The 24,580-nt window shown below is 53.8% G+C and overlaps 1 protein-coding gene across 2 annotated transcripts in view; it reads right to left on the reverse strand.

Annotated features, from left to right (window-relative positions):
* Positions 1 to 24,580, reverse strand: part of NOL4L (nucleolar protein 4 like) — a 130,232-nt gene that overhangs the window by 57,127 nt on the left and 48,525 nt on the right. For both annotated transcript variants that reach the window (XM_040638153.1, XM_040638154.1), the window contains exons 2-4: positions 23,990 to 24,145; positions 17,470 to 17,581; positions 9,186 to 9,295 (exon numbers count right to left, since the gene is read on the reverse strand). In XM_040638153.1, coding sequence (XP_040494087.1) covers positions 9,186 to 9,295; positions 17,470 to 17,581; positions 23,990 to 24,145 — 378 coding nt within the window. The remainder of the gene's footprint in view (positions 1 to 9,185; positions 9,296 to 17,469; positions 17,582 to 23,989; positions 24,146 to 24,580) is intronic.

The following is a 24,580-nucleotide window of genomic DNA, read 5'->3' on the forward strand; positions in this document are numbered from 1 at the left end:
CAACATAAAATGTCTCACTTTGCCCTATTTAGTGCTTTTTTGCCTTGAACATTTACTTGTTTGATAGTAGCAGCACTGCCTTCTCTTTTTCTTCTTTCTGTCTTTGTTTTTGTGTCATTAAAAAAATGTCTTTTGTAAATACCAAATGGATTTTGCTATTAAAAAAAAACCATCGGAGGCTTTTTTTATTCTTTGCAGTGGAATTTAACCCATTTACATTTACTGTGATTTACTGGCATTTGGTCTTGTTCCTGTTAGCTTATTTATGTTTTCTATTTATTATATCTCCTTTGGTTGCTTCCTCTTTTATTCCCTCATTTAATTACTCTTGCTGCATTGATCAGGTTTTCTTTCTTTTATTTTTTTCTAGGGGTTTAAAAGTTCTAAAGTCTATTTCTATTCCATGGAGATTACCTGTTTAATTTTAAAGAAATACATCAGAACCTCTGCTTCCTTAATAGACCATCAAAGGTTATGTACACTGAGCCACAACAGGGGACACGGAAACATTTGCTTTCTGCTATTTCTCCTCTGAGCTCACATCTTGCCTGAGCTGCAGTGCAGCCTGAAGAAGGGGAAGGAGGAGACCATTATCGTTTTGTTTTTAAATATTTTATTTTTTTAAGTAATCTCTACAGCCAACATGGGGCTCGAACTCACGACCCCAAAATCAAAAGTCACACGCTACTTGGACGGAGCCAGCCAGGTGCCTGAGATCATTATTGTTATCAAGCTCTTAAATCTGGGTGTCAGAGTCAGTGCTCATGGGTTCTACACAGGTAAGACACCTGTGAGTCAGGCACTGTTTAGGTTAAGTGACAGGCTTTCACTTCTTCTTTGGGTCTACCCATTTCTTGGGGTCCTTCTGAGGCTGAGAGTGTTCATGAGAAAAGAAAGCCACAAAGAAGGGCAAGGACTTAGAGAGAAAAGGAACAGAGTCCTGCTTTAATTCTTCCCTGTTCTGCAGCCTGGTCCAAAAGATTAAAAAATGAATGCAGTTAGCCAAACAGTGGAAACAACCCGAATGTCCATCGGCGGGTGAAGGGATAAATAAAATGTGGTCTAGCAAGTGATGGCATATTCCTGAGCCATAAAAAGGAATGAAGTTCTGACACCTGCTACGACATGAACAGACCTTGGACACATTATGCTAAGTGAATGAGCCAGACACAGAGGGACAGATATGTGATGCCACTTATAGGGGTACCTAGATAGTCAAGTTTATAGAGACACAAAGTAAAACAGTGGTTACCGGGGGCCGGAGAGGAGAGAATGGGAGTTACTGCTTAAGGGTTGCAGAGTTTCTCTTTGGGGTGATGAAGAAATTTTGGAGACAGTGGTGATGGCTGCTCAACACTGTGAATGTACTTAATGCACTGAATGGTCTACTTTAAAACGGTTAAAATGGGGGCGCCTGGGTGGCTCAGTTGGTTAAGCAACTGCCTTCGGCTCAGGTCCTGGGATCGACCCCCATGTGGGCTGCCCTGCTCAGCTGGAAGCCTGCTTATCCCTTTCCCTCTGCCCCTCCCTCTGCTCATGTGCATGCTTGCTCTCTCTTTCTCTCTCTCTCTCAAACAAATAAACAAGATCTTTTTAAAAAGATGATTAAAACGGCAGGGCACCTGGCTGGCTCAGTCTGATAAACACACGACTCTTGATCTCAGGGTTGTGAGTTTGAGCCCCATGTTGAGTATAGAGATTACTAAAAAATATAAATAAACTTTAAAAAATGGTTAAAATGGCAAATTTTAAGTTACAAATGTTTTATCACAATTTTAAAAAAAAGCGAATGTGGAGAGCTTTTTGGAATGGGCTTATTTCCTCCTACACTTACAGAGACTGGAACCTGAGAAAGTTCTACACTTGGATTGTGTTCATTTCCTGCCCAAATCCTTGCCCAGCTCCCCAGTGCTGGCTGAGGAAGGGGCTCTCATGCAGCCTCACTGCAAGTAGGCCCATGCTCTGCGCCTCCTCCTCTCTGTCTTTCTTCTTCTTCCTCCTTTCCCCGAAACTGGCTCCAGCCTTCACCAGCTCAGGTCTCCTAGAGCCGTCACCTCTCAACTTCCCTCACCTGGGCCCTCTTTGCCCAGGGGGGTTACAATGAGAGCCCAAATCTCATTTTCTTTAACGATTTTATTTGTTTATTTGACAGAGAGAGAGAGCACAAGCAAGGGGAGCGGCAGGCAGAGGGAGAGGGAGAAGCAGAGTCTCCACCGAGCAAGGAGCCCGATGTGGGGCTGGACCCCAGGACCCTGGGATCATGAACCGAGTCGAAGGCAGATGCCAAACCGACTGAGCCACCCGGGCGCCCCCCAAATCTCATTTAAAATAAGCAAACGTCCCCTGAACCACCCGGCAGGTTCCTGGCCCTTTCTGGCCTCTGTTCTCTGTCTGGGTCACAGTCCGTGGCTGCTGTCCCATCTACTAAGAAAAGCTCCTTGAGAACAGTTATATGCTTATTCATCTGTACGGCCCTGGTCTCTGGTACAAGGTCACTACTACGTCTGCTGGACGCTGACGGCAGTACAGGTCACTGAGACTCCCCGTGCTTCTAACGTGCCGGGCACGGTGCTAAGTTCTGAGCCTGTTTTGTATCATTTAACTCTTGGCACAACGCTGTGAGTTCGGAGTATTATTATTACTCCCAAGTAATAAAGCACAGAGGGTGAAGCAATCTGCCCCAAGTCACACAGCTGGTAGGCACTGGAACTGGTACTGGCAGCCCGCCTCTAGGGTCTTTGTGTGGCGGGTGGGCTGGCATCCCGGCTAAGAAAGGGCTGCTCCACACTGGCTGGCTGCGAGGAGCAGGGGGGCCCGAGCTCTGGAGACCCCAGCGGCCCCGGGCAGGGGCTGTGGACCTTGCAGGCCCCACGTGTGTGCTGTGGAGAGGAGAAGGGGAATCCTCCCCCTCCTCTCCTACCCGGTAGGACCCAAGGAAAACTCTGGGCAGTGGAGAGGGAGGCAGAGGTTAATGGAGACAAGTAAAAGCCTCGGTCACTGGGGCTCAAACAATGGAGCGGCACCACTTCACGCGCTGCTGGGAGAACCATTAAAACCATTAGCAGGACATTAGTGCTGCTTCAGGAACTGGAGAAAGGGGAGGCTGAAGAAGGTGCTGACAGCCTTCCCACTCTAGACAGAGCAAAGGAATCGAGGGGGTGTGGGAGCCAAAAAAGAGCTGATCCGGGGGTCTCAGCCTCCATATCTATAAAATGGAAGTATGTGTCAGGGGAAGGAATACAGATAATTTGTCTCTCTCCTTCCGGATCTGGATAGGATTTCTACATTAGGGTCTTGGTTCAAACATGGGGATCTCAGGAAAGATCAGGATAACCTCACCCATAATATGCACATCAAGTTCTATGTGAACCCCTGCAGATCGCTGAGCATTCGCAAGGCAGGGGTGACCTCCCTCCCAGCCCCAGTCCCCTGCCACATTCCTCTTGCAGTATTTCCTTAAGCTTCGTATATTTAAGGCAGATCCCAGTTCCCAGGCCAAACAAAACCCTTGATGTGCTCTGTCAGCATCTCTGCCAAGGACACCTTCCCTCCACCAACCCCACGGGCGGCACATCTGCGTCAGATTCTCATCAGCACATCCTTGTTCAGTAAGTGTGCAGAGAAGCAGGGCTTGGGGCCCTGGCAGGTGCACAGGTTCGGGGATGGAAGAGATCTGAGTTTCATTCATGTCAGTAGTTGTGTGACCTTGAGCAAGTGCTGAACCTTTCTGAGCCACAGCTATGAGACCTGCAAAATGAGGATAATAATGGGACCCTGCAGAGCTGTGAGGGCAAGGGGTAAAGGGTGTGAAGTGCTCCACACAGAACAGGTGGCTAATTTTTTTAAAATTAATTTATTTCTTTCTCTTTTTCTCTCTCTCTTCCTTCCTTCCTTCCTTCCTTCCTTCCTTCCTTCCTTCCTTCCTTCCTTCCTTCCCTTTTCGAGAGGGAAAGGGGGGAGAGGCAGAGGCAGAGAGAGAATCTTAAGCAGGCTCTACTCCCAGTGCAGAGCCCAACGCAGGGCTCGATCCCACGACACTGAGATCATGACCTGAGCCAAAACCAAGAGTTTTTGGACACTTAACCAACTGAGTCACCCAGGTGTCCCAGAACAGTTGCCTAATTAATAATAACTCAATGCCTACAACAGCACCCACCCAGCTCACTCCCTTGTCCTTCCTCTGTACCTCCTCTAAGACCCCAGAGTGTTGATTTTGGTTTTCCTTGTCTCTCTTACTGAACTGTGAGAGCCTGCAGGGCATAGACTCGCTTCTGTTCACCACTATATCCTTAGCACCTGCAACCATGCCTGGCTACAGTGAGCAATGGATAGAAGGATGGATGGATGGATGGATGGATGGATGGATGATGGATGGATGGAAGAATGGACAGATGGATGGGTGAATGGGTGTATGGGTGGATGGGTGGGTGGATGGATGGATGGATGGATGGATGGATGGATGGATGGATGGATGGATGGATGGATGGATGGATGGATGGATGGATGGATGGATGGATGGATGGATGGATGGATGGATGGATGGATGGATGGATGGATGGATGATGGATGGATGGAAGAATGGACAGATGGATGGGTGAATGGGTGTATGGGTGGATGGGTGGGTGGATGGATGGATGGGTGAATGGGTGGGTGCGTGGGTGGATGGATGGATGGGTGGATGGGTGGGTGCATGGGTGGATGGGTGAATGGGTGGATGGGTAGGTAGGTGGATGGGTGGGTAGGTGGATGGGTGGGTGGATGGATGGATGGGTGAATGGGTGGGTGCGTGGGTGGATGGATGGATGGATGGGTGGATGGGTGGGTGGGTGTGTGGGTGGATGGGTGAATGGGTGGATGGGTGGGTAGGTGGATGGGTGGGTGGATGGATGGATGGGTGAATGGGTGGATGGGTGGGTGGATGGATGGGTGAGTGGGTGGGTGTATGGGTGGATGGATGGATGGGTAGGTGGATGAGTGGGTGGATGGGTGGGTAGCTATGGGGGAAGGAGTGAGTGCATTGACAGGCAAATTATAAAACCAGCTTATTTGGTAGGTAGAAAGATCTAGGCCCAGAGGGTAAAGAGGCTCTGATAATATGGAAAATCAACACTGGAAAAGCAAAGCAGGTTGTAGAAGATAATCCTCTTTCTATTCAATAGTCTGGGGGCACCTCCTGGGTGGCTCAGCCGTTAGGCGTCTGCCTTCGGCTCAGGTCATGATCCCAGGGTCCTGGGATCGAGCCCCGCATTGGGCTCCCTGCTGGGCGGGAAGCCTGCTTCTCCCTCTTCCACTCCCCTTGCTTGTGTTCCCTCTCTCACTGTCTCTGTCAAATAAATAAATAAAATCTTAAAAAAAAATAGTCTGGAAGGCTGGACCCCAAAATATTCACAGTGACCTGAGTGGTGGGATGACGGCAATTTTTATCACCATGCTTTTGCTTTTGGCTACTGTGGCCAGGTGTTACCTGTGTAATTAAAAGAAGAATGAAAGAAAACCAAGTTACGCAGAAAAGAAAACCAGTGCCGTGTGGAGGAGACCTTAGCGCTCCTCTTTGGCGTGTCTTGCACACAGCCCTACAAAGGGATTGGCCAACTCAACCTCTGTAGGTGACACTGGCGGCTGCCTCTGGCCCTGTAAGCGCGCCCCGCCTCCTCTGCGGCCTCATCAGGGAACACTACAGAGCATTCTCCAAGACAGTCCATGTCTCATGAAGTCTTCCTGCCCCCAAGAAAATGTATTCCTCATACATTCCTCGATACAACTAAACGTGATTTCCGTTTTATGTCTTTATAAGAATTTTCCCAAGTAAGGGGGAAAAAAGAGTGTATCAGACTACACTCCCCTACGTTCAGCTCCTTGTGGCCACTGCGATGATAGCTTCTGGGCTCTATGTCTTCGGGCGGAAGCCCTGGGAGGCTGGCGTCTGACATCCCTACCCTCCAGTGTCTTACACATTGAGGACACCATACGTATTTGCTGCATTGAATCAGCCCTCAAGAAGAACCTTTTTTCTTTGTGTGACTATTATTAGATTTTCGTTTTACCTAATAACCTCTGTGGAGAAAGGCCCATTTCCCCACATATTAATTTGACACAACTGGACAACAAGTAACGTGGTTCTGTCAAGTTCACTCGGAAACCCCACCACCTGTTCATTGTCTGCTCCAAGCAAAGCGAGGGGAAATCGTTCTATTTGCCTCACTATTTGTCTCCTGGATATCTCATCCTGGAAAAAGCGAATTATCGGGATTTTTCTCACCCAGAGTTTTTAGATGTCGAGCTTTGTTTGGCATTAATAAAATATCACTTATCCCAGCTCCTGTTCCTTTACAATTGGGTTTCTTTTCCTTACGGCCTGCGTGAGTGACTTGCAAACACGGTAGGTGTCCTCCGTCAGCATTTTGGGGTCAGAGGGATGCTTCAGGGAACGAAGCCACTTTCAGAGCCTTGTCAGCACATGGGATTTGACAGTGGCAGAGCCGGGGCCCCTGGCTGCGTCTGTACAGCAGGCCACTCACTGACCCCAAGGGAAGCCCAGCTCTGGCTTCCCTACAGGAGAGAAGCTACCAATTCAAATATATGTATTTTTCATTCCAACGCAAGCTGAAGAATCAGCGACTTCTGGGTCCTCAGCCCTTCCTTGCTCCTGCAGATAAATAATTTGATGAGCACTGGGATTGCGAGTCTCACCATGTGCCCGGCCATAGAACAGGACTGCCTGAGAGACTCGGGGCTATGTGGCAAGTGCTGGAGTGCGATGTTGTTTCTCCTGCCCGGTGTGTGCAAGGAAGGTCTGCACCTTTGATCTCCTGCAGCACAAGGGAGAACATCGGATACTGTCCAAGGACCCCCACCTGGGAAACTATGAATGAAGGCGAGGAAGACACAGTTGACTCTGAGACACCCGCTCTCAATGTCAGCCCCAGCTGGACTCTCAGAGTGCCTTGGGGAAAAACACCTTCCCACAATCTGCCTTTCCTCTGTGAGTAGCCCAAACCTCACCGGGGTAGTTCATCCATCTTGTTTCATGAACTTGGGTTCATTCACAGATACCCATTGAGTGCTTCTTTGCCCAACACGTGTGTCTTCTCTCCTTTGTCTTCAGCAACAGAACACCTCACAGTCTCTGCACCAGCCATATCAGTCTCTCAGATTCTCATGGGTGCTGTCCTCCCTCGAGCCACAGGGCCTTTGCACAAGCTGTTTCCTTAGCCTGGAGCTCTTCCCTTCAGACCTCCAGTACAGCTCATCCATCCCTTTCTGAGGCAAAGCCCTGCTTTGACTCAACCCTCATGACCATCCAAGAGTACTCACAGCACCACGTGTCCTAACGCATGGCACTCGTCACAGCTGCACTGTGATGACTGACTCATCTTTCCCCCATCTGTTTATTGCTACCTGCTCTGAGCTGGGCATTGGTATGTGATTGTTTTTCATTAGTGTCTGTTTCCCCTAAATCATAAGAAGAACTAGTAACAGTAGTTCCTTAAGACTTGCTCATCCCTAGAGCCTGGCTCATGGAGTAGGGCTCCATAAATATTTGCTGAATGATTGAACCCTTGCCAATATACCTAACTGATAGTTTTAATTCCCCACAGACAGTAAGAGTTTGTATAACAAGAGACAAACTACAACGGGATCCAGTAACGAGGGATCACAACATGGGCGACTCTGACTACTACTGGTTCCCGTGCGATCTGGATCTGGCACCATTCTGTAGGAAAGAAAGAGCCGTGAGGCTGTACTACCAGCTGTTCGAGTGGCGCTACACTTCACGGTGACAGATGAGAACGGTGATAAGAAAGTGTGAGAAGCCAGGTGCTCATGACAGTGTGGACAGTTATAGGGAAAGAAGTTACTCTTGAACGGGAGTCATGCTGACCCTGCACAGCGGTGTTTGGATTTTACAACTAGTAACAAAAGCACCACCCTGATTACTGATATTCCTGCGCAGAAACACTTCTGCCGTTGTGAGTTAGAAACCCCTGCACCATTTTCCCCACTGACGTTATTTTTGATCACGCGATGTTTCATAGGGACACAACCATCACAGAACAGACCACCTCAGGTGAGATGTACGAGACGCAGAGACACAAACAACTCTACCACCCAGAACGAAGCTTACTTCCTTCAACCCTTAGGGTCTGGGGCATGGGGATGGGAGGACACGCTATCCCCTCTCCCTTAGGGGAGGGCAGCACGTGGCATGCTCAAGCCAGCCAGCTCAAATCCTCGAACTGGGTGCCACAGCCCCAGATGCTACCTGAACACGTCCTGTTACATCACCTCGGAGCTGGCTGTGGCGCCAGCACCCACTCTGCATACGCATGCTCGGGTTGTCAAGGAGACCGGCAGTATGTGGGACAGCATGCACCCAGGGCTGGAAGTCAGACTTTCAGCTGGGGGAGGGGGAGGAAAGACCCATTCCCCTAGGTAGGCCTCAAAGATATGGTAGGTTCATAGGTCAGAACAGATGAGAAAATTTGGAGCTGGAGGTGAGAAATTAGGACCCTGGTTTTAGGCGGTGGTGGAGGGAGGGGGTGGCATTCACCTAGTCCTTCATCGAAGGACAGTCAGGCTACTTGCTTTGCAAAGGGCTAGAAGGTGGACTGTGTTGGGAGGCAGGCAAGAGTGGTTTTCTTTTCATAGCCTGTTTCCATGGTGCCTGACAGCGTTTGGCAATCTACAGCTGCCGAGTCTTGGACAGCCAGGGGGCCCCAGGGCCTTATCTCACACGGGCCACCCTCCAAGGCCCATCCTTCTGGCCTGTCTGGGCCCCCAGAGTGACAGAGGCCACAGGCAAGCAGCCCGGGCCCCTCTCTCACCTCCCTGGGGAAAGGAGGCGAGCGACATTGCAGACAAAAGGCAGAGCCGAGAGAGAACCACCGAGAGCCAAGGTCATGCACACCCCCTCCGTCGCCCATGCCCTTGGGAAAGTTCTGTGGAGCATGAGCTTCCTGGGTTTCACTGAAGACCTGGCAGGGCGGTCTGCCCAGCAGACCCCCTAACTAGGAACACATTCTTTCCCTCCCCTCGGCCTGGATGGCAAGGCCCAGATCACCAGATAAGGGCCTCTTTGATTTCCGGTGTGTTTACACACGCTGTGGCCCCACATCTTGGAAAGAACCAGCCACACACAGGTGGTTAGGACGCCTCCAGGCAGGGAGGGGGAGGCGCCGCCTTACCTGTTCCTGGGAGTTCATCACCCGCAGCTTCATCTGCTTCAGGTACGTGGAGGTAAGGGGCATGTTGTAATCGATAATCCCGGACACCAGGGGAGAGGGAGGTTCGCTTTCTGGCGGAAAGAACAAAAGGAAGCCACTTTCAGTCTGTGCCCAGGGCCCCCTGGCAGGCACCACGCCCTGTCACCCACACAGGGAACATGGAGCCCAGGAGGAGGGAGGAACAGGCCAGAGCTCACATCTGTGGACGTGGACCAAAGGCCCCGGGAAAGCTTGCAGCTGGGTGCCAGTGTTTAGTAGGAGTTCACAGCTTAAAAAGAATGTCTGGCTGCTTTGAGAAATGGAAGTTCTGGTCATCCAGGGCCCATGGTGCCACGTGGCCAACGACCACTGCAGCTTGTGGGGCGTGAGCTCTCCGTGGTGCCACAGTCCCCACCATTTCCTATGCACGTTTTCACGTGAGTACGATACTTGCCAGGCCCTCGAAGGCATTTATGCTCCCAACCCTGGTCTGAGCCAGCTTTCTGGTGCACGCACGCCGCCGCCACCTGACCCCATCTCCCACCCGCATGGTGTCCCCCCAAAAGCATGGGCAGGTACCATATGGCTCACAGGTATACCCGCCTCCCAGATTCTGGTTCCTCCTTCGTCACGTGAGGAGGAGGCCTGGTGCTCCCCTGTGTTGCTTTCTCGTCCTGAAGATCAAAGTAAGGCGTGTTCCTTTCGTGGAGCATTTGCAAGGTGGGGAAAGATGTAAAGAATAAAAAGGAAACAAAACCCAATAACGGCACCAAGCAGCTTGGCATATGCTTCTGTTTGTTTTTTCTTCCCTGTGATTTCTCTTCCTTATGTGCTTGATATTAAAATGCATACAGGAAATTATGTAGTCCGCTTAAAAAAAAACTTTTTTTTTTTGCCTGACATCGTCATAGTCATTTCCCCCACTATCAAAAATCTTGTTTTCTTCTGCAAATAGCATTTTTATAGATGTGCACTATTTTATAATTTAAGTCATTCACTTAAGATTGGCTGCTTAGGTTGTTTCCTATTGGGGGCTATTATAAATAATACTAGAGGGAACATCTTCATGCATGAATATTGGTATGTGTTTCCGACCGTGTCCTTTGTAAAGATTTTATTTATGTATGTATTTATGTATTTATTTAGAGCACGGGCGCACAGGTGAGCAGCAGGAGGGGAAGAGGGTGAGGGAGGGAGAATCTCAAGCAGATTCTGCATTGAGTGCAGAGCCTGATGCGGGACTCGATCTCATGACCCCAAGATCATGACCTGAGCTGAAACCAAGAGTAGTCAGACACTTAACCGACTGAGCCACCCAGGCGCCCCTGATTGTGTCCTTTCTAGAAGATTCCAAAAAATGAATTCATGGGTCAAAGGGTAGGACTGTCCCGTGACTCTTCGAACCTCGGGCTAAGCTTCTTTCTGCAAAGGCCGCGGCAGCGCACACTACCCAGGCATCGTGTTCTGTACCTTCGCTGCCACCGTGGGTGCCACACCGGACAGACTAAATGGCACAGGAATAAATCAAGGCAGATGGGGAGCATGATTAAAAGGGAGCCTATCACCCCTCTCCCCAGTCCACCTTCCTCTTCCGATGCCTTCGGATGCCTCAGATGACCAATCTCGAAACCCTGGAGTCACCTGCTGGGGCCTGTCACCCTAAGCGGGGCCTCATTTGGTCAGTGAGTCACTTGACCCTGCTTCACCCTCTGCCTGGGGAATAGTCTTGGTTACCTGTTCTCTGGCCTCCACTTCCTGCCTTCAAGACTCCAGGCTTTTGGCCCAAAGCTCCCCCTGGTGCCTAGTTCTGTTCAAGGGCTGGGATTTGAGCATTGCAAGGAGGAGGAGAAGCAGGAGCGACTTCTGGCCTGGCCAAAGCCTGCCCTCCACCATCTCCGCCGTGCTGGAGAGATGGGCGGAAGGGCAAGTGGGTGCCGGGGCCACGGTGGAGGAGCCAGAGGCCAGGCCAGGAAGGTCCCTGCAACCTTGGAAACACTATGCTGAGTGAAAGAATCCAGACGCAAAAGGGCAAATGCTGTATGATTCCACTTAGACGGAATATCTACAACAGGCACACTCGCTGAGACAGAAAGTCGAACAGAGGTTATTAGGGACTGGGGCTTGGGAATGGGAAGTTACTGCCTCATGGCTACATGGTTTCTGTTTGGGGTGGTGAAAACGTTTGGGAAACACAGTGGTGATGGTTGCCCAACGGTGTGAATATAAATAACGTGCACTTAAAAATTATTAAAATGACAAATTTTATGTTATAAATATTTTACAACAAAGGAAAAAAAGCCCCTGCAAACAAGGGGGTGAAGCTACCTAAAGGGGACAAGGGAGTCCCTGCTTGATACGGATAAAACAGCCGGGTCTGGGGGACTAGAGGGTCCTTTTGAGGTGCTATATTTCTGGGGACGACACAGCTTGAATAACATTTCTTATCAAGTTTTATGAAAATACAGAACTATGTTTTGCTTTTTAAAGCCGTGTTGTCACACTCAGAGTTTTTGTGTTCTTTAAGGAAGGTTTTTTTTCTTCGAGGAACAACCAAATGTCACTCATATCTCAGAAACTGGCTTAAAATGGGCTGAACTTTTTTTTTTTTTTTAATAGAGATTCCTTCTTGGTTCTGTGGCAGAGGGTCCTGGTCGGGCTGCACATTGGTGCCTTCGCACAGACGCCTGGCGCTGTGAGGGGACTAAAATCGGCTTCCGTGTCCTTGGGTCCTCTTCCTGCCGCCACACCCTCGACCCAGACTTGACCTCCTGACACCCAGGGGCATGTCGGGACCAGCCTCCCCCGCCAGATCGACGGGGTAGGAAGCACATGTGAGGCAGACATTTGAGCAACCGCATGGAGATGGTGTCACTCAAAAGAGCCATGGTTCCTGTTTTCAGATCCTGGGTCTTCAGACAGAGAATTCTGCCATTTCCGTTTCATTTCCTCAAAGACATGGCCGTCTGGTGACAAGTGGGGAGCAGGGCCACCCTTGCCCTAAGGATTGCTGGTCAGAGCCGCAAAGGAAGACCTCATTGAGTGTCATGGCAACTCTCCGTGTTTGGTCATCCACGGAGGCCGGCCACTCTGTTCTTTTTACTGGTGGACACTCCTGGCCTGCCTAAAATGCCACGACTGTCTATGAGAAGGCATCTTTAATAGAGCCAGGTACAGTGTGGTTTAGGGGGGAAAAAAAGCAATGGCTGGGATGGCCCTCTCAGGAGGAAGGAGGAGGGGTCTTCCTTGGCCTGTTCCCTCCCCAGCGTGGTCACAGCTCAGAAACCACCTCCCGCGCCCAGAGGCGAGCTGTGACAGCTCAACAAGAGGAGGCAGGCGCGCGCGCGCACACACACACACACACACACACACACACATCCGTCAGAGATCCAAGTGCAGTGAAATGCTCGCCCCTGGGCCTCCAGAAGTGAGCTCTGGTGGGGAGGCAGGATCACGGCGGGTGGGGGGGCATTCCAGGTGAGGGAAGGGGCCAGGGAGCTGCCGGTGGGACCGTGGTGAGGAGAAAGGCAGGCAGGGTCAGGGGCAGTCAGAAGCCCCGCAGTTCTGGAGGTGATAAGTGGCTCCCATCAAGAGGACCCGCTTGATAGGCAAGAGGTGAGGAGCAGGGGCCCTCGGGAGCTCTGTGGGGTCATGTGCTCACAGGTGAGACATGTGCCAGGATGGGCATAAGCTAAGGGGGACACATGAAGCGGTTAGCAGTGGCTTCCCTGGGCTCTGCTGAGACAGGCCAGCCCTGGCTGTGGTCAACACACAGAGCGGCCACGCCTCAGCCCCCAAATATAACCTGACACCACTGGTGAGGCAGGCGTTCACAAGGGTCACAGGGCCGCCATGATCCAGCAGGTTGCTGGTGAGAGAGGCAGAGGAACCTCTCAAAGAAATGTCTCAACACTCTTTGCCAAGGAAAACTGAAACCTGCCCAAGAGCTAGGCCTGGTTTGACGGGCGTTCAAAATAATCAAGGAGGTAGAGTCTTGACCCAGGCCAAGCCCAGTGCCGGCCTCCACAGCTGGGCTCCAATGGTGTGGTTCCTTCAAGGCAAGTTTCGGAGGAGAGAGTGGGCCTCGCTCCTCCAGGTGGAGCACGTGGGGGCAGCTCTCCTGAGCTTTCACCCATAGAATGGAAGCACTCAGTCCAAAGACACCCGTGGCTTCCAGTGCCAGGGGTGAGTCTCCCAGGCGGGGCTGGATGTTGAAGGACGTGTGCATCGGCAGGGCCCAGAGGAGCCACGAGACCAGCCAGCCTGTGGTGGTGTTCAGATGTGGAAACAGAGACCCGAGGCCTGGGGCTGGCTCAGAGGGTGATGGAAAACCTCTTTCCCAGGGACATGAATCAGCAGGCCAGCAAGTATTTAAGGGGCGCTGCTGTGTGTACATTCGGGGCGGGGAAGGTGGAGGACCCTGTAGCCCTGCACTCAGCAGGGTGGGACTGATGGCCAGTCCATTAGAGCTCGGGGATGGAAGAGCTCGGAGGGCTCTGGAGTAGCTCAAGATGGCTTTGTGGAGAGAGGATCCAAACAGCATTCAATCACTTAGCTGACAGCTACTCAGCACTCCTTAGGAGTTCCACGCAGACCCTCCTGCTCCAGGAGGTGGGTAGCAGTATTCGTACCCCCATTTTACAGATGAAGCACCCTCCCCGTGTCGCAGAGCAAGTGAGTACGAAAACTGGGCCAGGCCAGCAACCAGGCCAGCGTACGAAAGACTGCAGGGGCAAAGGAACCAGCTGGAATGGGGTCACCTGGGGGAGGACAGGAAAGCAGATTCTGGAGGGGCCAGGCACAGAGCGGGGTTGGAACCAGACAGAGGAGCCTGGGCCTGGTTGCAAAGGAATTACCACCTGAGTGGACGACTCGGTCTCTGAGGAAGGGCCCCTGCAGTAGATAACTGGGTTGCCCACTGCTAACCCCTAGTTTGCGGCCGTGCACATTATATTTTGTCACCTCCAAGGAAACCAGAGCGTGCCTGCAGAGGCCCCTTTCCCCAGAAGCTGGGGCTGGTCTGAGGGCACAGCCGGTTCGCACTCTGTCCCCTCTGCGCCTGGACTCAGTCAGGGGTGGTGGAAAAGGAGCATGGAGCCGGGAGGCCCTGGAATTTCCCATCCTTGGACTTCCTGATCTTGAGCAGCCTCCTTTGTTTGTGCTCCTGGCGCTGGGGGAGGGCACGGGACGTCCAGGCCCCCGCGCTCCGCCCGGGACAAACTGCTGAGCAGGGAAGGCTGCTTTGCTTCCTTTCTTTCTTTTTAACACGAGGCCAGGAAGCCAGGCATTTTCCCAACAGCTCCTCAAGAAGTCTCCATCCTGTTCCCTGTCCCCCTCCTGCCCCACCTTCCTGGGACAGGAACACAGGCCCGAGTCTGGGGCCTGGGGCAGGAGAGGGAAAGGGGAGGGCTGGCATGGCAGGGGTCCCTAGGAAAGAGCAAGCAGTATGGCCACATCCTGAGAGGCCAGCATGGCGGAAGGACATCAGATCTGCAGGCTCTTAGCTGGGGTAGGGAAAGGGACACCCTGCCAGCTGGCGAGGGGAGTCCAGGCAGCTAATGCCTCTGGCCATTAAGCAGACAGGGGAGCCTTTTAGACTCCGAGGCTCTCCACCAGCACCTTCCAGAAACCAAGCCCTTCCCTTTTGCCCAGCATCCAGGCTGTATACCCTGGGTGCTCACCTAGATGGGGTGACTGATCGGTGTCTCCCTGCGGAGCCCCCTGAACACTGGCATTCTTGTGTCTGAACCCTGTGGCACGGCGACAGAGGGTAGGGGGCAACAGGCTGATGTTTCCCCCGTGCCTGCCGCACGGGGTGCCCTCCAGAACGGGCTCCTTTAATTCAACTCCAAGAGACAGGCATCCCTCCCATTTTGCTGACGATAAAATCAGTCCTCCTGCCTTCTGGTAGAGCTCGGACAACGATTTCACCAGGACACTCGTCGGTGCCTCATTTCCTCAACGGCAAGCTGGGACAGACCCCTCATAGGATCACAGATGCCATTATGAGCAGAGAGGTCCCCAGCCTGCCACGGGACACTCAGCAGCCAGCAGGCACCACACCCAGGCCTGCTGGACCCCTGCCCGTACTTTGCCAGGGGGCCACACTGTCTCCTACTCCCTGCTGTCCTGGGGACCAAGAAGTAGCACTCTGCCTGCCGACCAGCAAGGACGGGTCCCACGCAGCTTTGCGCTGCCTGCGCTCTGTCCTGCCTGGAGCAAAGCCCTGGAAAGGGAGGCTCCAGCAGCAGAGCCCACAGAGCTGGTTGATATTCTAGGCGGCTCCCTCCTGGCGTGAGTGCTCGCATTCTCTCTCTCTCTCTCCCCCCTCCCTCCTTCTCCATCTCCCTCCCATCCTCCTCCTCCCTCCTCCTCCCCGGGGGTAGGGGCATGGTGGGGGCAGCCTGGAGAAGAAACAGGCTGCTGCTGTGCTCAGCATCGCCAGGCCACGCCAAAGCCCACGGATGACGAGGAGTGGAGCTGCAGCCCTGAGACCTCGCTGCCTTCACTGGGGAGTGGGGGAGGTGAGAAGCGGCAAGAGCACGGAGGCAGACTAGAGGGAGCCTGCAGACACCCCAGAGCGGCCCACAAACGCGCCCCCTCTGGGCCTGCCTCTGTTGCTCTAGGCTAGCGCTTCGGTGTCTGACTCCGCCAGTTGCTATGGAAACGGTTAGGCCAGAACAGGAAGGGACAGGCAGCCACCAGCAGGGAACACACCCCTGGGACCCAGACCCTGACAGGGTGGGGGTACAGCAGGGAAAGCCCTCCTGGCCTCTTTGCAGGTACCCAATACCGTCAGGGCCCAGGGCTGCAGCCGCTCACCCAGGGCAGGCCTCTGAGGGAACAGCCCCAGCTCCCTCCTCCTGCACGCTAGCCTGCTAGCCCAGGGCCAGGGCCAGGGCCGGGATGAACTCTCCAACCTTGTTGGCCCCCTGAGATAGGTACCACTGAAGAACTCCACTCCACAGATGCGGGAACTGAGGCTCAGAGAGATGAAATCACTTGTTTAGGACACACAGCTGCCGAGGGGCAGAGCTGGGATTCAAACCCAGTCCGTATGGCCTTGGGGGCTCTGGTCTTAAACCAGGAACCCAGCACTTATGAGTTATGAGCCACACTTGTTCCTGTCCCACAGGCCTTAGAAGCCACCCAACGTACCCAACGAAGCAGCCGAGGCCTAATGACCCCATGGACAGGAAGACTTCTGGATGTGGCCAGTCAGCCAGAGTCACTCACAAGCATCAGAGACCACCAAATGAGGAGGAAAAAAAAAACAAAACCAATTTGACACCTAGGCTCCAATTTCTTTGTTGTCATCTACTTGAGCTCTGTTGTTGATTTTTCCTTCCCCAGAAACGGTGGATGCCACGGGCGTACCACCTGAGTGCACGTCTTGCCCTCCATCCTCAGTCCGTTCCCATTCTCAGGCAAAACACCCACTGACTTCAGCAACCTTCACAGGCCTGATGTCCAGGAGCAGCCTAGAAGTCCTGACGAATTGCCCACCTGGGCACCATTTCTCACGGCACAGCTATAACCGTACCAGCCAAATGCACTGGCCCACCTTGCAGTGCCAAAGCCGCCCGCGGAAAGATGGGCCCCAGACTCACTGGAGGCCTCTGGGAACGTTCAGGCTGAGGTAGTGAGGGGTCTGAAGTGGGGGGTCCTTGCTGCATCTCAGTGGGCAGGGCAGAGCTGGAGAGCATGGACATCAGTCCAAGGGACCCACTTCAGCCGGTCACGAGTGGTCCGGGCATTTAAATTCTAAGTAATCCCCACAGATTTCCTGGATGTCTGCAGGGAGGGAACAAACCACTTAGGGAGGACCTACTGCTGGTAGGGGCTCTAGGATAAAAAGGTGAAGTGGCAAGAGGGGTGCTCCTGTATCCGGAGATCTCGCAGACAGGGCAGTGCGACCAGATCAGGAGGACCCTGCTCAGGGCGAGGCCTGGGCGGCAAGAATTAAGGAGCTTAGGGAAGAGGGCGAGGTGATCGTTTCCATCAGGAACATGGGTGGGAGAAGAGAGTCTTGAAGGGCAGTAGGAAGGTACCATTGGTTTTTCAGTGAAACTTGACATTTTTTTTACAATTAAAAAAAAAACAACAAAAATGAGGCTCTCCGGACATGGACCCACACTGGCCTCTGGAAATGGTGACAACCTCTGGCCATGCACTTTTCTGTCTGTGCCAGCAAAGGGCAGGGCCTGTGGGAGGGCCTTTCCCTGCAGAGCCTCCCCCAAGGCACCAGCACACCCGCCTCCTCCCCTACCTTTGGGCTCCAGGCCATTGGAGTTAAAGTGCATCCTCTTCTGACACTCCGTGCAGCTCATCAGGAACCGGGTCACGGCCTCTCGCGGAAGGAAGGCATAAGTCTCCGCAATCTGGGGACAGAGGAGCTTTGCTCATTATATGGGCCTAGGGGGAGGCCGCCTGGTCACCAGGTCACCAAGGTCTGTGCTTTGGTGACAGGTGCTTGGCCCTTGCAGAAAGGCAAGGGATTGGAGGAGCAAGGGGTAGGTGTCCTCAATTCTTAGCCATGGAAATGAGGTAGTAGTTTTCTGGAAAACCATTTTTTAAAAGATTTTGAATAAATGAGTTAGAAATTGAGAAAGCAAAAACAATGAAACATTATCTAACCTACGTTTTAATAAGCAATACTCCTCTCAGAGCATTTTGTTGCTCCTGAAAAATGAGTTTATAAACATTGCTATAGGGGAGGGTGAAACAATTTCCATTCTTAGAGATGGATAAACTGAGACCCACTTATGAATCTACCAGCTCTGGGCCTATGAACAGAACCCAAGGTTCTACAAGCTCTTCCTGCAATAACTCACAGATCAAGAACATTTTAGGGAGAGCCGTGAAAGTCTGATGACAAAGGATCAGATTTTTCAAACTGGACATGCTATTAAGGACCACCATGTTCCAGGTGAGGTCACAAGGCTCAGAGAGGTAGACCTACTTGCCTAAGGCCACACAGCTTGTTAGAGGCAGTGGCAGACTAAAGCCCATGCTCCAGGTCACACCACTCCATCCATAACTGCCTCCAGGGGGCCTCTCCTAGCCAGGGAGGTGGCAAGGGAGGTGAAGTAGATGGGAGGGAATACAAGAAATAGGCTGGGCAGGGGAGTGGAGAAGGAGGGGGTGTGGGCCCAGAAACCCAGTCGTCTCCTCTTGCTCTGGGTTTCAGGAAACGCACTGGCCCTGGTTTGGTGGCCTCTTAGGCCCAGGTTACCTAGCTGAGGATAGCTGCCCAGTGGCTGATTTTTGCACATTTCCCAGAGCCCGGGCCCTCCCGCTCCTCTCCACTAAGGGGCAGCATCACCCCAGCATTCCACCATCCTCACCGCAGCCCAGCCGGGAAAGTTAGCCCAGGGCTCTGGCCAGCCCACAGAGGGAGGGGACTGCTCTCCAGGACAGCACCAGGTCTACTCCGTTGGGATGCACGAGTGCCCCATGCCATCTCTGTGGTGGTTACGAGGTGAAGTAGGGTAGGGCGGAGTGGATGGGGGTGGGGGGTGGGGAGCAGGGTCCCAGGCCGCGGCCAGGCCCTCAGAGGACCAGCTCAGGCTGTGCCTTCAGCTCAGCTGGTCTGTGGAACTTGGGGGCCACCCCTGCTTGGTGGCCGGCTGCAAAGGCAGAGTTAATTTTGGTGACACAATTGTTATTTCTCAGCTGATTTGATGCTCTGCGGAGCAGGCAGGCTCCTTGATGAGTTATCTCCCTTCCAAATTCCCTGTCTGATTGCCTTCCTCTGGAGGTCAGGGACAAGGGCAAAGCCCTGCTCTCTGATTGGAGCCGGTGGATGGGAGGGCATGCAGCCCATCCCCCTCGGGTCTCAGGGTTCCGGGATGGGGGCTTTCCTGCCACCCACAGAGACATCTTCATTCCCAGCCCAACCTGCCTGGGAGTCTTAGGGATGGCATGTCCCTCTCAGGCCTTCGGGGTTGGGAGGGCTGGGGCCTGCTGAAGGGCTGTTGGCGGCAGGAGTAAAGGAGTAAGAGGGCAGGGTGCCAGCCGGGCAAAGAGTGGGGCTGTGGCTGAGCTGGGCAAACAGATGAGCTCCGCGGAGGCGCCGCGAGGTGTGGCATCCCAGGTCAGACCTCGAAGAGATGAGCTGAGGACCTGGGGGAGGAGTGTCACAGTCTGCTGGGAAAGGAGGAAAGTTGACACCATAGGAACAGCCTACTTCACTCCATGGAGCTCACCTGCTGTTGGGCAGAGAAAACATTTCTCCAGCGCTCCAGGAGAGCCTCCCTGGCCTGGCTGCTCTGGTGAGGGCGGCCTGCAGTATGGGAAGAGGCCCTACGCGCCACCTGACCCACTGAGGGTACCGGTGCAATTCCCAGAGAGGGCCCAGCCCGGGGGCCAGAGTGGTGGCCCGGCTCTCCTGGCCCCAGCAGGGATCCAGCAGTACGCAAAGCTGGCTAGCAGGCCACGGGGCAGGGAGCACCTTCTGGCCCTGGGTCCCACACAAGGGGAGGTGGGGTGGACTCAAGAAGGCTAGGTGAGAAGTCCTTGCAATCCTGCCCTGGGTGGCTGGAATGTCTGGAGCCTCACGAAGAGCTCCATGGGGAGTCAGGGAAGTGCAAAGTCCAGCCCAGCTCCATGCCGCTGTAGAGGCCCGCACGGAGGAGGGGCGCCGTGTGGCCTTCGGCCTCCATCGGGCATCGTTTGGTTCACTCTCCTGCCTTGTCCACACGAGAAATGGGGCCTCCATTTCTGTTCCACTATGCAGATGCCCATGGCCACAGGACCCCATAACGAGCCGAAAGGAGGAGGACAATCCTTGCTTATGCACTAGTCAATAGAATGGCGGTTTTCAGAGAGTTTTGGAGCTCCAGACACAGTTCTGGAAATAGTCTCTCATGCTGAAGCCCAAAATGTGAAACAGATAAAGATAGCGCTGCTGTGTTTAAGAAAGGGAAGCCCCAGGACCCCTGCCCCCACCCAGCTTCCCTCAGGGGCCTGCTGCCTCGCACCTGGGGCCTCCTGCCTGGACACTGAGACCTTTCACATTTTTCCCAGTGGTAAAAGGGAGGGAGATTTCACGGGGAAGGAGAGCAGAAGCTATTTGCAGAGTCGTTGACTTGTAAGGCCCCATTTTCGCTCCCCAGCTCAGGGGCCGACAAGGACAGATGAGGCCAATTGGGGGGATTTGCACCACTTTACAAGAGCCTCCTGCTGCCCTGCGGTGGATTAGCACGTGGTGGGCCTGGAGCAGCTGCTGACCACATCTGGCCCCAACTCCAAAGTGGTCTGGGCAGCCAGATCCCGACTCTAGCTCGGTCTAGCCTACCGGCACCCTGGGAGAGAAGAAGGAAGCAAAGAGCTTGCTCCAACCCAGATGGGTACAGATGCCAGAAAAGCCCCTTAAAAATGGACCTGTCCTCTGTGTGGAATTAGGGAACTTTGTAGAACCAGACCCTGGGCCATGGGCAAGTCCCCCTGTGGATGTTCTGGATCCTCTGGTCACACTGCATCAGAGGCAACGTAAGGCAGGGACTTCCTGCCCCAAACGGGAATCCCCTGCATTATCCATTGTAAATGGCCATCTATTCCTGGCTCATATACCTTCAGTTTCAGAAAGCTCATTACCTGATCTCTCTGATCTATTGCTGGATAGTGGTGGGTGCTAGAAGTTGCTTTTTCCCACAGAAGAATGTGCCTCCTTTAATGCCCTTGAACAAGTCTGCTCATCTCCCTTCCAGCCCCCTGCTTCCTGCAGGCACACCAGGCCTGTAAAAATCTGGAAGGTCCCAGGTGCCCTAGAGATGGCAAGGCAGTCCCAGGATTCAGGTCTGGCAAAACACACAGAGACAGGTCCAAAAACCCTCAGCCAGGGGCCTGATGCAAACCCCGTGGTGTGGGCTGTGCCTCTCTGCAGCCATCCGCAGTTTCCTTGGGGTCTCTTTCCAGGCATGGATGGGACTGAGCTAGGTTTGGGTTGAGGAAAATGGGAGCGGATGAAAAGAAGGGGGACAAAAGCATCCAGGCACCACCCCCACCCCCAAAAAAGGAAAAGGGTGGCAAGAGAAGGGTGACAGATGGGGAAGAGGAGGGGGAAGGGAGAGGAGGCACACCCGGGAGGAGGGAGGTGCAGCAGCCCCTTGGCCTTCACACCCACTGCAGGAGGGCCCTGGCCTGCTCCACTCAGCCTTGGCCCTGCTGCTGAAATTCCAGCTCTGTGCGCAGCCCAGCTGGCCCACTGCCAGTCATGTGCCAGCTCCAGGCTGGGCAGCGGGAAGTGGGGCACGCGGCGGGCATATGGACGAGAAGCCAGGAAGTGCAGAGCAAAAGGCTGGACGTCCGCTTGGCCCAGGGACACAGAGGCTGGAGGGACCGGCCCAGCCCTGCCTTCTCTACAGCATGGAGGCTGCAGACCTGGCCTTCTTTAATACCCAGGGAGGGGCGCCAGGGTGGCTCAGTAGGTTAAGCTTCTGACTCTTGGCTCAGGTCATGATCTGGGGGTTGTGATATTGAACCCTGCATCAGGGCTCAGGCTCAGAGCTCAGGCTCAGGGCTCCTCACTCAGCGGGGAGTCGCTTGAGATCCTCTCCCTCTGCCCCCTCCCCTTGTTCTCTCTCTCTCAAATAAATAAATTTTAAAATAAATAAATAAATACCCCAGGAGTGCCTGTGATGCGAGATTTGGTGCTGGACATCAAGCGGACCAGGGAAGTCATGTGGTCTGGCTGGCTCAAGCCCTTTTACCTTGACCATGGGAAGTCATCGGGCTTACTAGCTGACCACAGCGGGGGTTATAGAGAGGCAGGATAGGTGGTGGTCAGGGCATGGGCTCTAGGGCCAGCGGCCTGGCTCTGAAAACCAGTAGAGTGACCTCAAGGTAGGTTATGTGTCCCTCTGAGCCTCAGTCTCCTCATCTGTAAAATGGAGAACACAGGAGCCCCTGCTTCATATACACCCTTTGGCCATGTGAAGGCTCAGAGATCTGGTGCCCAGGAGGTGCTGAGCACAGAGCCCGGCATGTGCGAGCTGCCCAGCACCGGCAAAATGAACACTGAGAAAACGTGCTGGGTCTCATGAATACCAAGGGGCCACAGAGGGCTCTGGCCTGGGTGTCTCTCCCTTCATCTATGACCCCCTGGTGGGAATACCCTCAGAACTCCCTTTCCCAGCACACATGTACTGAGAAGCAGGAGGGGTGGGGCAGGTGATATAATCATCTCCTGCCTCCCTCAGCCCAAACCCCTCATCTTCTTTTTTTTTTTTTCAAGATTTCATTTATTTATTTGACAGAGAGAGTGCGAAACAGAGAGAGAACTCACACAAGCAGGGGGAGCAGCAGGGAGAGAGAGAGGGAGAAGCAGACTCCCCACTGAGCAAGGAGCCCAATGCGGGGCTCGATTCCATCCCTGGGATCGTGACCTAAGCTGAAGGCAGATGCTCAACTGACTGAGCCACCAAGGCGCCCCCCAACCCCTCATCTTCTGAGGTCCTTGGGCACATGGGTCCATCCGTAAGACTCATTCAGGGCAAAGGCCATCTTCTGGGGACAAGGGCAAACCAGATGGTTGGAAGTTTAAAAAATCGGGCCATATGGGAAAATCATAGACTTATACAGGCCGCCTCCACAGCAGTCCAAGGCTATTTATGGGAAGAATTTGGGGGTGGGGGTGGGGGTGGAGTTCACAGCTGCCTTGGGTGGGGAAGCTCGGTCAGAGGGGCAGCTCTCTGAGAAGCCAAAGGCCGAACCAACACAGAGGGGGCATGAGGACATGAGCTGACTGCCACTTAAGTGCTATGTGACCTTAGACAGGTAGGTCAACTCTCTGGGTCTCATCCCTCATCCCTCTTCTTAACTGCAAAATGGGACCAGAGTGCCTCCATCACAAGACTGCTTGGAGACCCAAATGAACGTAGAGTGCTTGGCTTTACTGGTTTAGTGGTGGGTCCTGGGTTCAGAGCTGTGCCTGAACCATGGCAATGGCAGTCAACAGGGGGATGGGACCAGAACACAAGCAGGCCCCTCCTGCTCTGGCCACCATCTCCTCTACCTCCCCATGTGTGAGGTTTCCCACCCCTGGATTGTCGTCTCTGCTCCCTTTTGCCTACCCAAGCTTGGAATGCCAGCCTATATGCCATCTTCTCCATGAAGCCCCCCTGGCTTAGCACTGCACGTCAGTGTCTGGAGGTGCGTTTGTGGAATGCTCTGGGGGTTCTTGTTCCCTCAAAGCTCGTCTTGGAGACATTTTTGGCTCTTGTGTCTTGGTTTTGCTCTCAGCCTCCCACCCCAAGTCGAATTGTGATCTCCCTGAAGGTAGGGCCCATGTCCTCAGACTTCCCCTGGGGGACTTCCAGTACTTACTTCACAGGGGGTTAGAGGATCGAATGAACTCACACACAGGAAGCATGTAGGGCAGGCCTGGCACACAGTAAATGCCATGGAGGCATTCGCTCTTTCAGTCATTATTATCCGGCCACCCCCACCCCCACAGTCCCAGAGCAGGCTGCAAGGGGCTGGGACAGGGAGCAAGCGAAGCAGAAACTGGGAAGAGGAGGGCTTTGCTCCTGCCCTCATCCCTCTCCTTCCCTCCCTCACTCGCTTCAACCTGCTTCTCCTTTGTGCTCAGACCACAGAACCCGCCCCCTCGCCCCCCTTAAGCCATCTCTGGCTGCCATGCCCTTGCCCTGTGCCCCCCTGGGTCCCCAAAGGCCGTTTCATCACGCCTCAGCTCCCTGCCCTGCCCCCGCCCAACATGTGTGGAGCCCATGGCCTCCTGCCAAGGCCCGGGGCTGCCCGCAGAGGCCCAGAGACAGACATCTCACCGCTCGGTAGGTTTTCTTCTGCCCGGCGTGCTTGGGGGCTTTGCCTGGCTCCGCCGAGCTCTCCACGTGCATTGAGTAGATGATGTCAAAGAAATCTTCCACCACAGCGACCCGCTTCAGAGAGATGCCCTCCGGCTCCGACAGGCCATCTGCCCCCTGCGACAGGGCGGACAAGCTGTGTCAGTGGCGGGGATGACAGCGGGGCGAGAGCTGGGCCCCGAGGCCTGGCAAAGGGTCGGGGTGGGGGGGCAGGGACGGCGCTGCTCCCTGACCCGCAAGGCCTCCCGTGGTAGGTCTGGAGGGCCAGGGGTGGAAGGAGCCTGCTGAGAGGACCCCAGGGATGGGGGCACTGGAGTCAGGGTAGCTGCTGCTACTGAATCTACCAGAAACAATGGGCAGAGAACGACAACAACGAAAATACAAATTAAAAAACCAAGAGGCTCCATGTTCACAATTTCAGACAGATTGTGCCAGACTCGGGCGGGGAGCTCTCGCATCACATGCTGTGCCAAGACCATCCTGGAAGTCTCTGGGGAGGGGGGGTGCTAAATAGATGCAGCCCCATCAGGAGCTCGCCAATTAGCAGTAACC

This window comes from Ursus maritimus, unplaced genomic scaffold (genome assembly GCF_017311325.1).
Source record: "Ursus maritimus isolate PB19 unplaced genomic scaffold, ASM1731132v1 scaffold_22, whole genome shotgun sequence".
NCBI lineage: Eukaryota > Metazoa > Chordata > Mammalia > Carnivora > Ursidae > Ursus > Ursus maritimus.